This window comes from Botrytis byssoidea, assembly GCF_014898295.1.
Source record: "Botrytis byssoidea strain MUCL 94 chromosome Unknown BBYS_006, whole genome shotgun sequence".
Classification (NCBI taxonomy): Eukaryota; Fungi; Ascomycota; class Leotiomycetes; order Helotiales; family Sclerotiniaceae; genus Botrytis; species Botrytis byssoidea.
Genome location: NW_024065847.1, coordinates 1024116 through 1038361, shown reverse-complemented (window position 1 = coordinate 1038361; position 14246 = coordinate 1024116). Strand labels below are relative to the sequence as shown.

Sequence of the window (14246 nt, the reverse complement as noted above, 5' to 3'; positions counted from 1 at the left end):
AGCTAAATCACGGTACACACATCAATGGAATCACAAGCATCGCAGTTTTGACCATGTATTTATTCATATTTTTATACTTTGCTTGATTACATCCAGCCCATGCCATTTGAAGCGACAATGGGCATCATTAGGATTGAAGAGTATCTATAATTTTTCATCAATTGTGAGCAAACCCAGACTTTTTAGGAGAAATTTCTGAGCGACTCTACGTTTTTTTAACCAGAACCCAGGGTGGTCGGATTCTTGGGCACAACCTAGAATACCATTCCATCATTTATCACTCTCGCCACTCAAACCATTAAAAAAGCCCACCCATTGAAGCAAAAGAAAACACCCCCCCCTCCCCATCTGGTTGATCGAATTCCAAATTACCGAATTCGAGTCATCTATGCGGTGACGGAAGCGACGGGAATTGAAATGGTTTGGTTGGAATAACATCCATCGACGTGGTTTACGTCGGCGCAGGCGAGGGTAATGGGCATATCTACGGATCTGTAAACTTTCCCTGAATTGCTGTACGAGGAATGATATATTAGCAATTATCTTTGCAAAACGTGAATTTCAATTCCCAAACCCAAATTGGTAATTTCGGTGGGGAAATTGAGAGAGGGGGAGGGGGCGAGGAATAACGTACTCAGCACCAACGAAACCATGAATCAACTCAATACTGAATTGAGTAAGGGATGTATAATCAGTAAATTGCCAGTAGAAATCATCCATCAAATTGCCGTTGTTATTGCATGGAACCCATCCGGTAGGGAATTGAGTAGTTTGGGGTGAGCCTAGGAAATCATCGTTGCAGGCTGTGGAAGTATTGCTGTTGGGGTCGATGAAAGTGACTGTTTACTTTTGTTAGTCGGAAGTTTTAATGATTTGGTGGCGAATTGTGAATTTGGATTTAGAAACAATAGACTGGGATGTGCAAAGTTGTTGGAGACAACGAATGGAATGAGCAAAAGAGTAAACATACAGGAAATGGAATCATCATAAACGACGGTTCCATTGCTCTTGTCAACAGCAGATCTAGTAACGATGCCCTCAATAATCATGCTCTGAATAGCAGAACTAGAAGCAGGGGCAGCAGCATGGACGGTATTGAGCTTCAAGTTGAACTTCTTTTGGGAACCACGGGCAGCAATGCAAGGCTTTTGGACGGAGATAGCTTCTGCTGTGGCCAAAAGACCGACGGCGACACTGAGAAGCTTGGAGAATTGCATCTTGACGGTTTTTTGATTATTTTGATAGGAATGAAGGATCAAGAATTTTTTTTAAAAAAAAACTTCGATTGTAGATCGAAGTATGGGAAGAGGTAGGTAGGTATCAAAAAGAAAGAGTGTATTGTGATGATTGTAGTTGTGGATGAGAGAAAACAGGATGTTGATATGGAAACAAGGTGAGGTTGATATATGATGAAATATAAATCGACCACAAGCGAATCGCGGTTGCAAGCAAAGGAATATAAAATAGGTATCTAGGCACCTAAACTAAAGCAAAGCACAAGCAAAGGATAAAAATAAAATTGCAGATCCCCTGATCTAATTAGTGAGGCAGGTACAAAGTGAAAATGTCCACTATGGTGCAGTACAATGAAGATCGAATCATATGACAAACGGGATTTGGACCATGGAAAAGTTGAAGGCTGGAAACTCCTTGTTTTACAAGAATCTCTCGGATCGGACGATATGTAGAGGAATAATAGAAATTGAGTAATGAAATAATAGGGGACCAATTTGTTTTGTTTCGTTTCCTTCCTTAAGGTTTGCAGTTCTTCTGTACTACTGCTGCATATACAGATGCATCTGGTGGGAAACACGGAAAGAGGAAAGAAACATTATGATCTGCCTGCCTCTGAGATCCTTCCATCACTTTGATCCATGAGTTCTCCATAATTCATCCATCACCATTCTCCCATGGTAAGTCCGAATTGACCGGAGGCATGAACAATACGCATTGTTGTCTTAATTGTCCATGGTTATTTCAAAATTTCACGGAGTGAAGGATGGGAAACAAGGCGGTTGAGGAAAGGATTCACGTCAAATATCAATTGGTATTCACATATTAGAGTAGCCTTAGCCGCTACCATCATAGTGCTTTCCCTGGCTAAACCCCTGGCTAGGAGAATAAAAGAGGTCTAGCGAAAGGAGGATGGTCCTTGTGAAGCTGTACGAAGTACTCCGTAAGTTCGTAATATGCTTAAGTAACTTACAACTCGACCGCCCCGGTACCTGAATGGATAACTTTAATATATGGATCTTGGCACTTGGATCTTAAGATGGAGATCTTCAAGATTGGACGAAGATCAAGGAGCTTTTGAGTGCATATGAAACGTTGGGTGTTCTGGTAGAACATGGAATGGACTTGCGGGGCAGAGGCAGCAAGTGCTGTTTTGGTCCTTTCGTGAATCGTATGACATACCTACCTAGGTACCTGGTATGTACCTTGTGGAGGATTGCTGTGCTTATGATTGTTGAATGAAGAAAAGGGGTTGAGGGTTTTCCCTCTCTCGTCAACCATCAAAGCTATAGGAATTTGCCTCTTGAATGTGTTATCTTTGTAATAAGAGATGAGGGTTTTGTGTTTCTACATTCATTATATCGAAAGATGCCGAATGATATGCCGGGAGAGCGAGCATGCACTTTGTTCGCTGTACATTAGCACTACTACGCTGAGGCTATGCAAAATAAATAGAAAAAATGCGGAGATCTTAATGCTGTCATCCAAAGGTCTCCAATCAACCAAGATTGGCATAGATCTACCGCAGATTTGAGCCCCCCAGTTTACCACAGGAAGTCACAAATAACGGGAGCTGACCCTGAAAGGGTCGCGGGGTTTCCTTCACTCCTTGATATTGGCTTTACAAATTTACAAGCTCTACGATAGAGTTACAATGACTATTCTCATAGCTTCATTTCTGCTGTCATCCGGATAAGCCAAGGTCTTCTTAATTAATCATGGGAACAATATTATTGCCGCAGCTGCAGATTGATCCATCTAACTATCAAATATCAGACGTCCTGAAATCAAGACTTGAGCCTACAGCTCACCGATATTTCCTCCTTTACACAATTATTCGACGAGTTGACAATTCATCCGAAAGACAAGTATTATTTTTAGAATGGTCCCCTTAAAAAATTACTTTTCAGTCATCAAGTAAGTCATCGGAGGCGGTGGATGAAACGGGTATTGGGACGAAAGAAATTATTAAGGCTGGAATCTTATGATTTATCTTACTTACATGGCGGCGCGCCGGTGATACAGCAGATGCCGTTACCGGTGTTGAATGACAGCCCAATATCATTCGTCTAACAGTAGGACATTCATTCACAGGAATACGTATCCGGCCACTGAGTAGAGCTTCAATGGTAGTACCAAAGCTGCTCACTGTATGCACGGTAATTCATGGGCAAAATGACAATCCGGGGCATCTCAAGCTACATAGCCAACCCCCAGATCTCACTAGGGACCAACTTCCAAGCCTACACAGCTCGGAGAACAGGTGTAGATTTCTTGATATATTATTTACTTCTATGCAAGAATCCGGGACTTCTCGGCTCAATTGACTTTTGGTTGCATTTTGATCAAATGCCAGCTTGTGGCCGACCGACCATTTCTTACCACGTTATTCATGGAAGCATTCGCCTGAATGAATGCAGGTGTTAGGTCAAGCTTTTCTTCTCGTGCTTCGGAAGAATTTTCTAAAAATACCTACGTACAGTACCTTAGCTTTCTCTTAGCTTTCTCCTCGCTTTCTGTGCCCTTTCGAGAAGGGAAATGTCGCAATTGTTGATTGAGCGTGCTATTGACCATGAATTTTCAATAGTCAAATGCCAAGGTGTTCGAGGGAGATGTCGATCACAACGTCTGCAGAGCTTCTTAGCATCGCCGTTGATAACACACAAACAGGTGATGAGACAAGACAATTTTATGAGATGAGGTAAAGGAAGAATAATGAGGTAGGTAGGGTGTAGAGTTTCTGGGTCCAGTAATCCTCCAGCGCCTATGATAGTGGATTAGATACCTAACATCCACCAGCACCACTAAGACGTCATCAACACATCTATCGTCATTATCTATTATCTATCGTATACGCTTTAGAGATGAGAATCGTTTATCTTGCGGCTGACATCCAGATTCTTATATCCATCTGATCTCGTCTTCCAAAAGGGGAGAGTTATTATTCATTGCCAACACATTGCAGGTCTAATTATATGCTCTTGATTCTCTGGTCAATTACAATTAGATCCAAGTGATAAATCATATTGACAATCCTTCCTAATCTTCATAGATAGGTAATTCTTCCGATTAAATCTCGTGGTGATCTTCTTGTCATCTCAAGAAACATCAATAGTTCATCCTGCGTTAATCCACTTTCATCCAATACATGAACCATATCTATCTATCTTTTGCGTTGGCTTGATGCATCCAGTCTACCCACACATGTAAGCTGAGCATGCATGCCTCTGCATATATACGTATATACATACACACACATGCTCGAATGTCAATATCTATATCGATTCCAATGGCAAGAGCAATATTGAGAATTCTGCTCACCTAGGTAGCTTTTGATGAAAGATGGCAAGACACGAGAAGCAATACACGATGGAATCAAGATGATAGCGAGAAATATCAAGGAAATTGAAGTTCACTGTCGAGTAATATGTTACATCGCATAAACCCCAGCCTTTTATTCCAACAACGTCGAACCGCCGCAATCCCAATTGATTCGTCCATCTTCACGCTTTAGAACCAATTCATCCTAAACTATTTTACTTCGCCCCCTCATCCCCTCATCCCCTGGTCCAAATGGCTCCAAATTGATCCAAAATTGCTGTACAAAGTTACCCCAGCTGCATCTCTCAACATTAAGTTGACCCGGTTTGTGAGTATCAATGCTATTATTATCTTTTTTGGCTTCACATTGATTTTCTGGGAACATTTCTGTATCATCCTCCAACTGGGCACCATACCAAAAACATATTGCGAATCGTCTTTTCATGCTAAGGTAATCAATCTTGTTTGAACTTTGAAGGCGCTCAGGGTCACTCCTTGACTTTACCGGCAGCTGTCAGAAATTTAACTGGCAGATCAAAGAAGTGTGCACTACGATACATACTGACACGCAGAAGGAAATCGGCCCCACCAGCACAGCCAGGCCCGACCCTATTCATTCTTTTGATTCCGTTGGATTGTGTTTCGTGAACATAATACAAATGCCCTTCCCGTTCAAACATAGCAATCGTTCAAAGCAGGCATTGAACGAACCTGCTATAGAAAGAGCGGCGGTCACTCCTTCAGCCTCGCACTCACAACAATCCTTCTCATCTGGTTCCGGCGAAGGTAGGTCCACAACAATTCAACAACAACAATCCTCCTCCACCACCACTACAGTTACCACCACACCATCTCAACCCTTCGAACAGCCCTACGAACCTCGCAATCCCGAAGCTGTATCTCGTGCATCTGCATATCATAATAATTCTGGAGCGTCACCTTCCCGGTCTGTCTCAAATCAATATCAGCAACAGCAGATCTATCCACAAGAGCTCGAAGCTTCCCCCGCTTCGCCTTCTCCACCTGGCTCAACCGTCGATGATTTAGTACTTGATACTCAAAGGTTACAAAACCAGGGTCGCAGACATACAGCACATATACAATCACCCGTGGTAGAACCTAAGAAACGTAGTATTTTTGATCGTATGCGAGGCGCAAATTCAAGCCGCTCCTCTGAACAAAAGTACCCCCCAATTGCTACCCAGGTCCCTTATAGCAACAACGCTGGTGGACTCGCGCGCAGGTTGTCTCGAAGACACGAGGGACCTCCTGTAATACGAACTAGTCAACAAAGAAATTCGGTAGATCAACATCAAAGAGCAGATTGGCAACCTGCAGCTCAGGCTTCGAGATCCCATCTGCCATCACCTCGAGAAACCCCCGAAGACGACGGGTTGCATCCTTATCTCATCACGAGTCCTGAAGTAAACACGCCACAAAGCGCTCAAAGTTCTTTGAATGTGCATGGGCAGCGACAACCTCTTAACACAATTCGAGCTGTACAAAGCGATTCTGATTCACCCCTCTATTCGGCCGAGTCGCAGAACGATCCCCCAGATCAACAATATCAACAATCACCTACTCCAGTTTATTATCAACAATCTCCTTCAGGTGCTAGTCAATACGAGTCGCCCGAGAGTGTTCAACAATATCATTACGAATTACCCAGTCAGGTTCATTCACAGCAACAATTGAATAGTTTCCCAAGTTCCCCCAACAGCCAATACCCTCCGCAGGACTTCACTCCAGACAGCACCTCTACACAGCAACTGGATTCTTCTTTGATATATAGGGAAGATCAACGTCCCGGCTCGGTACAATCTAATAATCAATCTCCGATAAGTATTCACCAATCCAACAGGGCGGATTATCCAGAGCGAACAACTTCAATACAAGGGCCGATTCCAGGCTTATCTACAAATCGTCCTTTGTCGCAACACCTTTCCATGGCACCACAATCCACTACAACACAACAAAATCGACGATCTGCAGACTCGAAACAAACACTACAAACTCAAATGGCACAATCAGATGGGAGGGATCCTCCGGCATACCGCCAACAACAATCAGGCCCTAGTAATAACAATAACCAACCACCAGCGACAAGCCCACTCCCTCCTCAAAATCAAGGTCCAAATTACAGAGGAGGCCCTCTACAGCGAGAACAGTATAATCCCTCTGGTGGTGGAGACCAAGGACGAAGCACACCACCACCGGCACCTGCAGATAGGGATGTAAATGAGGCATACAAAGAGCTACGTAAGTTTTGTTGAATCCATAATGATATGTTTCTTTGCTAAATTCCCGCAAGTGCAGAAATATAAAAAGGTCAAGGGGCTGTATTTTGACAAGACAGCATCAGTGGAGCAATTGCAAGGACAGGTCGAGCAATTACAGAACACTTTGGCAAATCAACGTCTATCCCAATCTCGCACATCCCTTGATGATGGTGAGTATCAATCACGCTTCGGACGGTTAGATGGTGCTATTACCAATCTTGCTTTCAATATTCGCAAGGATTGGAGAACGGTGCCTGCATGGCTTGCACAATCTGTCAATCGTGATGCGATGTCAATAGGAAAACAAGAGATGACAGCTGTCGGTAGAGCTTGTATCACAAGATTTCTTGTTGATGAAATCTTCAACCGCAGCTTCCACCCAGGCTTGGAGAGTGAGCTCAGCTTGAGCTTGAAAAATATCGAACAAAACATTCGTCTATTCTCTCCTGCTATCAACAACCAAGAAGAATCCGATGCCCTGACGGCAAAGATTGTTCAGTGGAGATTGGCAACTTTAGAGGGGCTGAAGGACCTGCTGAGCTCTCCGGAAAGCGAAGAGTACAAGAAACAATTCTCGAAAATGGTCACCAGCAATCTGACAGCCAACTTAATTAACTACCTTCAGGAGCCAGTACCCGGTGGCATTGAAGAAGCTGCGACAACCATTGTGGAACAAGCAGTGAGCATTGCAGCGAACATTCCCTTGGAAAGCAGAGATGTTGTAATCATGTATCCGATGCCGAACGATTTGGTCAACCGCCAATACATGAAAATTGAAGCTGGCATTCCTGCATTGGAACATCCAGGCGCAGAAACTAACAGTTTTGATTCGAGTAGTGTGGGGAGTCATGATAAGGATGAGAGCTCGAAAGAGGAGCAAAAGGGGCACGGAAAGCTGATGAAGGAAAAGAGTGGAAAGGGCCAGGGCATGTTATCAGCTATGATGGGAAGTGGTGGTAGTGGCGGAGCGGCGGGGAAGAAAATGAGCATTAGTAGCCAAGGGGGACAAGAATCGAGTGAGAAAATCAAGAGTGAAGACGGAGTTCACAAAGTACGCTTTGCTGGATTCATGGGCATTGATATTAGAGGAAGACAGGTGCTGTGTCAGGCTCCGGTCTGGACGATGGGATAGATGGTGAGATTATATCTTGACTATAATGATTGGACGACTGGATGATCGGATGAATTAGGGGGATGTGTAAGTAGGAACGATATCTTTTAGGGTTGGTTTAGATGGCCCTAATTTCGACCTTGTCTATGAGATTATGAACATAATACCACTTTGATACCATTAGGGAATCATAAAATTTCACGTTTTGATTATTGTTCGCCCTTTTGCGGTAGATCATGGGAAAGCAGACAGAATGGTGACATTACTATGAGAGTTTCCGTGTACTTTCTGGGAGCACATATGCATTGGTCGATGAGGTCTCGATTGAACCAGACCGGACCCAGGCAAGCCCAATCATCAAACAAGTATTGAAAATAAGTGGCTATATGATGCGCCTACAGACGAAATACTTAATTTGGGAACATATCCGTCCTATAGGAACTTCACCCCAATCTTATTGTGGGTGGCCCCAGTGTTGCGATAATAGACGTGCATCTCAAAAACTTCAACACATCCACGCATTAAAAGGTAACCAAGACTTCTATTACGTGGAATATCACGTAGTGACTATATGCAGTAAGCTGTGCGCTCCAGACACCACTTTCAGCGCAAGATAATACTACTAAAAGTGGGGGGAATTTCCTCGTACAACTACAATCATATAAAAATGCTACGAAAACACTCCTCGACTATTTTGTACTTTCATTTTCCTCTCTCAATACATAAAAACTGGCGTAGCTTCTTCTCTGTGCCTTTGCAAGCTGCAAAGAGAATTGTTCATTATTTTGGAACCATTTGCCTTTACAGTCAGTTACGCTGACTGGGGATTTCCGCGGCCCGTTACACGTTCTCTGACATATACGTTGTAACTCATCACACGATCATGCCGGACCTCAATTATGGACTGTTTATTATTCTTCCGGCTCTCGCTGGTCTCGCAGCACATCTAGGATATTTCATCCATGGCGAACATCATATGCAATCACTCCAATGGCTGCTCACCACCCTCTTCTCCCCGCTGGTAGTTTTCCTTACGATCCTCAAGTTTGATGTCGCGTCTTCATATGTGACGGCGCTGAAACTCACAGCCATCATTCTCACTTCGTTCTTCACTTCGTTGACAGGAAGTATCCTTACCTATCGCGTATTTTTCCATCCGCTACGCCATTTTCCAGGACCGTTTGGTGCTAAATGTTCGAAATTGACTCATGTGGCGAGATTGCTGGAGACAAGTGATAATTACCTGCAAGTTCATACTTTACATGATAAGTATGGGGATATTGTGAGGTTAGTTTTGTCTCGTTCGAGTTTTTGGACGATGCTAACTGAGATCTCGTGAAGAATCGGTCCTAATGAACTCTCTATCATCAAACCGGAAGCGGTGAAAGCAATGATTGGACCGGGTTCAAAATGTACTAAGAGTGCTTGGTATGATGGTTCGTATCCTGATTTCCTCGGATGTCTTTTTAGGAGAAAATACTAATCCTCCGGTTGGAATACAGTTGTGGGGCTTCCTCATACAACTATGCATCTAGAGCGAGATCGCGTAAAGCATGACAAGAGGAGAAAAGTTTGGGATCGTGGATTTAGTGCAAAGGGTATGTAATTCTCATGGGCAATGATCGTTTGAAATCGTTACTTATGTGCATACAGCTCTACGCAACTATGAGGGTCGAGTCACGAGACATGCTGACGATTTGGTTTCTCGGATCAGCACTTTTGGAGGAAAAGCGATTAATGCAACGCACTGGTTTAATGCCTATGCGTTTGACGTTATAGGAGATTTGGCATTTGGGAAATCGTTTGATATGTTGAAAACGGGAGAAAAGGTTGTCTCCTTCCCACGTCTGTATGTGTATTCGTGTCGACTAACAGGCACAGCATTTTGCGCTCAAAATTTTACAAGAAGGCATGGAGCCATTGGGAATCCTCACACCTATTCCTTGGGTCTTTCCCATCCTCATCAAGATTCCAGGTGCAATGGATGGGTTCAACAGATTTGTTAACTACTGTGCTGAGCATATTGATATCCGCAGAGCAGTCAGTGTGCTCTCGTCACTCCCACTTCAAGAAGTTCATTAATAATTGACAAATCAGAATGAGCCCAGTGTACCAGATATCATGACATGGCTCATCGACGCCGAGAAGAATGATCCAGATCCAATCCATAGAGATACCAGGTTTGTAGTTCCAATCCATTTTTCGATTAGCACAGTGCCACAGTCTGACCATTTGAGCAACGCACAAGATGGCTGCACGGCGACTCACGTTTGGCTATTATAGCCGGTAGCGATACTACATCTGCAACCCTCACATACCTTTTCTATCACCTCTGTCTGGAACCTCATCACGTGGCTAAATTGAGAGAAGAGCTCGAACCGATATTTACTCCTGGTTCTCCAAGCGAATGTAGAGATATACAAGATGCGCCGTATCTGAATGCCGTCATTAATGAAACGCTTCGATTACATCCACCTGTTCCCAGCGGTTTACTAAGACAAACACCGTCTGAAGGTCTGACGATCGATGGCACATATATCCCGGGTGATGTGGTTATCTCGGCTCCGACGTGGACAATGGGACGTTGTATGTTGTCTTCTTTCTTTCCTCATTTCTTCTTCCCCATCATCTTTCACACTTCCTCCATCCCCAAATCTAACCACACCATAGTAAAATCCTGTTACCCCTCTCCCCACACCTTCCTCCCCACCCGCTGGTTCCCCGACGCCCAAAACGCACAATACCTCCTCGATAAATCGGTCTTCACACCTTTCAGCGCGGGCAATTACTCATGTATAGGTAAACAACTTGCGTTAATGGAATTGAGAGCGGTGGTCGCGCGGATGGTGATGCGCTTTGAGATTGAGTTCGCGGAGGGAGAAAGGGGAAAGAAATTGTTGGGCAGGGAGTGGGGGGTTGAGGGGAGAGGAGAGGAGATGGGTTTGGGCTTGGGCTTGGGAGGGAAGCAGGATACGAAAGAGGTCTTTACGTTGGAGTTGGGGGAGTTGAGGGTGAGGTTTCGGGAGAGGGGATGAGAAATTAGAGGTGCATTCGAGAGTAAGGGTGGAGAATCCAGAAGGTGAAGCGTGGATTGCATGTGTGCGGTTTAGTTGGGCTTGGTTTTTCTATGGCTCTTGGCGGGATGATTCCTGACGTCATTAATGTATTCTGTTATTGGGACATGAATATTGAGATTTCTCATCTCTTCTCATCTGCTCAGGAAATGATTTCGCTACCCAAAATATATATTTATTTCCTTGAGATAATCAGCATACTGATGCATCCGCATCTCAAAGCCTCGGACAATATTCACACATGCATTTAACAAGCACGGGTTTATAACTTATATACACACTGCATATTCGCGAGAAAGTAAGTCAATTGAATTTTTTTGAATTATCATAATATAAATGTCCTATCCTATCCTATCCTTTCCTATTCCAATCCCATCCAAGATCCAAACAATATACTATCCTCTCAACCCCAATCCTAACAATAGCGAGCTCAAACATCTCCCGGATCCTCATTGCCTCCTTCCCCCTGAGTTACTTCTTCTTCCCTCTTCTTCCTTCACGAGAAGTGAGCACACGGCTATTGTTAGATATATTTCTCATTGCAGTGTACATGAAATCCTTCCTTCCTCTCTTTCATACTCCCGCCCCCCATTTTCCACGCAGGAAATGAGTAAATAAATAAAAATATCAACGAAATCGCCATCAAGCTGTTGAGGACCAATCTCCCATATCAAAAAATTGATTGATGTTGATTATCCACCCAAAAATTACATAAAAAAAGGAGAAAAGAAAAGCATCATTGCTCCTCTCGTACGATACCCTCCTTTCTAAGTGGAGGGAAATTGCCGGTCTAGGGAGATGTATTCTCAATGACATTCTTTCCTTCTCCTTTCTTTGCTTTTTTGGGGGGCGGCTACTTTTCTTATTCACCTCCCCTTCCCCACATTTCAAAAAAGCGAAATCGAGAAGAAGAAATAAGATACTGCTCCTCTCGCAAACTCCACTCCTTTTGGTGGAAATGGGGTTGCGGTCTATGGAGATGTATTCTCAATATCTTTCTCTTCCTTTATTTTTGATTTTCTTTTTGAAAGCAGTGCGAGCTTTCTTTTCGAATGGATGGACGTGTGGGGAGGGGAGGAATAGAATACAAAATATGTAGTGGTTGATCTGAGAGATTTGTTGCGAGTCGTCACTCGATGGATATCGTATTTGATGTTTTTGCTTTCTTTTTCCGACCCTGAAGTCGAGTTTGGGTTTCCGTGGGCGTAGGTGGGCCTCAAGAGTGGCAAGTGGCGGAGTCGTTGATTGTGTGGAGGTGGATATATGATACCGACGAGGTAAATATTCATTGTCATGAGATGATCGGAAAGGTGATACTGTGTCGATACCCGAAGATGTTAAAGGACAATAAAAATAAAGTCGAAAAAATAAAATGTGGTAATGACTGTTGTATCCCGATCCGGATTCGAGATATATAACAAATAAAATTGAGTGATGTTATGAGGTATTCATTCGACACGAATCTTGAGCAGTTCCGTTTGTCCATCCTTACACACAAATTGAGTGGTGTGTATACTTTCATTTGCCGAGATCAGATCATGATGTATGTTTTCGAAGACTCATGTTCATAATGCTGTCTCTGTGCGACGCAATGTTGGTGGTCGGAAGGTGCATGGAGCTAGTTCTCCCATTCCAATATTTTGAATATGTCTCCGACGCCTTGATGTGGGAGTGATTGGAAGAAAAATCATCATACAACATAACGCCTGTGGAGGAGAAAAATGCGTAAGCATCCATCCATATGGTGTGCCCTATATTGACGGTCCAGACGCTATGGGTAAAGAACCCGAGGTTCTGTTGATCGAAAGACCGAGACATGATAGAAATAAAGAGACTCTAAGATAAGACTCTTACTAGGGATCCAAATAATCGACCTCCCCATCAAAAAGTCTCATCACCACATCCAGCATAGCAGGACAAAGATCAATATCACAACTCACATCCTCGTCATCTTCTTCACCGCCGAAAAGTCGACGTTGCATTTTCCCCAATTCTTCCTCTTCCACTCCCTTCGCTTCTCTCATCATGGTTTGTCTCTCCATCTCCAATTGTCGCATATTTTGCTTGACAGCCAGATTTTCTAGCTCAGCAGCTTGTCTCGCTTTCCATCTCATCCAACTTTGATCAAAGCTTTGTCTTAGTATTGGAGAGGGCCCAGTACCGGTTCTGTGGTTCGGAATATAGAAGTCGGAGTCTCGAGCTTCGAGAATCCCTTCGTTGAGATCGGTGGCGAGGGCAGATTTGCGGGAAAGAGTACGACGGGCGCGTGAACCTGGCCTCTCGCGACGTCGGTTTTGTCGATGATGTATCGGAGGAGAGGAGTCGGAAGTATGAGGGAGGGGAGGAGAGGAGGAAGAGGAGGATAGAATTGTAGTGACCATTGTAAATGTAGAAGTGTAACTTTGGAATTGAGTGGAGAGTTGGAGTGTCAAAGTTTTGATTTGTAGATGCTATGCAAAGGTAACAACAATATCCCGAAAGCGAAAGGTAGAGTAGATTAGAGCAGATAAAACCCCAAAGGATAGACCGAGCACCAGAGATCGAACTAACGATAAAAGAGCAGAAAGATGAAATGAAAGAGGGAGATATTCTACTTATATCCTCTTTCTCGATATTTTCTTGGAGTCACAATACTAATAGAAAGTAATAGTCACCACTCGATGACTCGAATATATCTTTCTTTTCTATATGTCACCATATCATGTGCTTATACCCGAATAATTGTTTACACACCATAATTCCAATTTGATCCGTTGTTCGGAGTCGTTACACTCATTCATTCCAAATCACTTCCCAGGAAATAGGTAAGTGACTCACAATCGGCCGGCGTGGCAGTGTCATCCATCATCAACAAGGATCCCTTGGTAGTTTCAATCAAGGTGACATCCGAGAATGAGGCAAAAGATCTGAAGCATGTGTTGGAGATTTACCTTGATTGGTTTATTTGGTATATCAAATACCTGTGTTGATAATTTTGTTTGTTTTGTTGCATATCTGAAGTATGGTCCCGTTAATGTTTGTGTTGTGGTTGAAGGAAGCCCTGCCCTGCCCCCTGCTTGAATTTTTGGGTGATGGTGGTGTGGCTGGTGTCTGGGGTGAGAGTGGCGAAGTTCTTAGCGTGACGCATTGAAGAAAATGGGAGAAACCCGATGGGAAAGAATACCTATACTTTTTCAACGTTCAACATTCAACAGCCTCCAGAATGTTTCAACCTCGCCTCATTCGTAC

The 14246-nt window shown here is 43.6% G+C and overlaps 5 protein-coding genes across 5 annotated transcripts; 2 read left to right on the top strand and 3 right to left on the bottom strand.

Moving 5' to 3' along the window:
* Positions 1 to 42: 42 nt before the first annotated feature.
* Positions 43 to 1433, bottom strand: EAE97_003765 (uncharacterized protein). Its single transcript, XM_038874277.1, has 3 exons — positions 971 to 1433; positions 635 to 839; positions 43 to 513 (listed from the first exon to the last, which is right to left on the bottom strand). Exons 1-3 carry the CDS (start codon positions 1215 to 1217, stop codon positions 387 to 389), a joined length of 579 nt encoding a protein of 192 aa, XP_038734886.1. The 5' UTR covers positions 1218 to 1433; the 3' UTR covers positions 43 to 386.
* Positions 1434 to 4759: 3326 nt separating this feature from the next.
* EAE97_003764 (uncharacterized protein) lies at positions 4760 to 5171 on the bottom strand (the record flags this gene model as incomplete). Its single annotated transcript, XM_038874276.1, has 2 exons — positions 4760 to 5065; positions 5121 to 5171. 2 exons carry the CDS (start codon positions 5169 to 5171, stop codon positions 4760 to 4762), a joined length of 357 nt encoding a protein of 118 aa, XP_038734885.1.
* A 42-nt stretch (positions 5172 to 5213) lies between these two features.
* On the top strand, positions 5214 to 7965 carry EAE97_003763 (uncharacterized protein; the record flags this gene model as incomplete). Its single annotated transcript, XM_038874275.1, has 2 exons — positions 5214 to 6813; positions 6866 to 7965. The coding sequence occupies 2 exons, from the start codon at positions 5214 to 5216 to the stop codon at positions 7963 to 7965; spliced, it is 2700 nt and encodes an 899-aa protein (XP_038734884.1).
* A 685-nt stretch (positions 7966 to 8650) lies between these two features.
* EAE97_003762 (uncharacterized protein) lies at positions 8651 to 10979 on the top strand (the record flags this gene model as incomplete). The annotated part of the gene is made up of 8 exons (XM_038874274.1): positions 8651 to 9231; positions 9286 to 9380; positions 9447 to 9542; positions 9598 to 9773; positions 9826 to 9984; positions 10042 to 10124; positions 10193 to 10530; positions 10615 to 10979. The coding sequence occupies exons 1-8, from the start codon at positions 8828 to 8830 to the stop codon at positions 10977 to 10979; spliced, it is 1716 nt and encodes a 571-aa protein (XP_038734883.1). The 5' UTR covers positions 8651 to 8827.
* Positions 10980 to 12871: 1892 nt separating this feature from the next.
* EAE97_003761 (uncharacterized protein) lies at positions 12872 to 13399 on the bottom strand (the record flags this gene model as incomplete). The annotated part of the gene is made up of 1 exon (XM_038874273.1): positions 12872 to 13399. The coding sequence occupies one exon, from the start codon at positions 13397 to 13399 to the stop codon at positions 12872 to 12874; it is 528 nt and encodes a 175-aa protein (XP_038734882.1).
* Between the last annotated feature and the right edge of the window lie 847 nt (positions 13400 to 14246).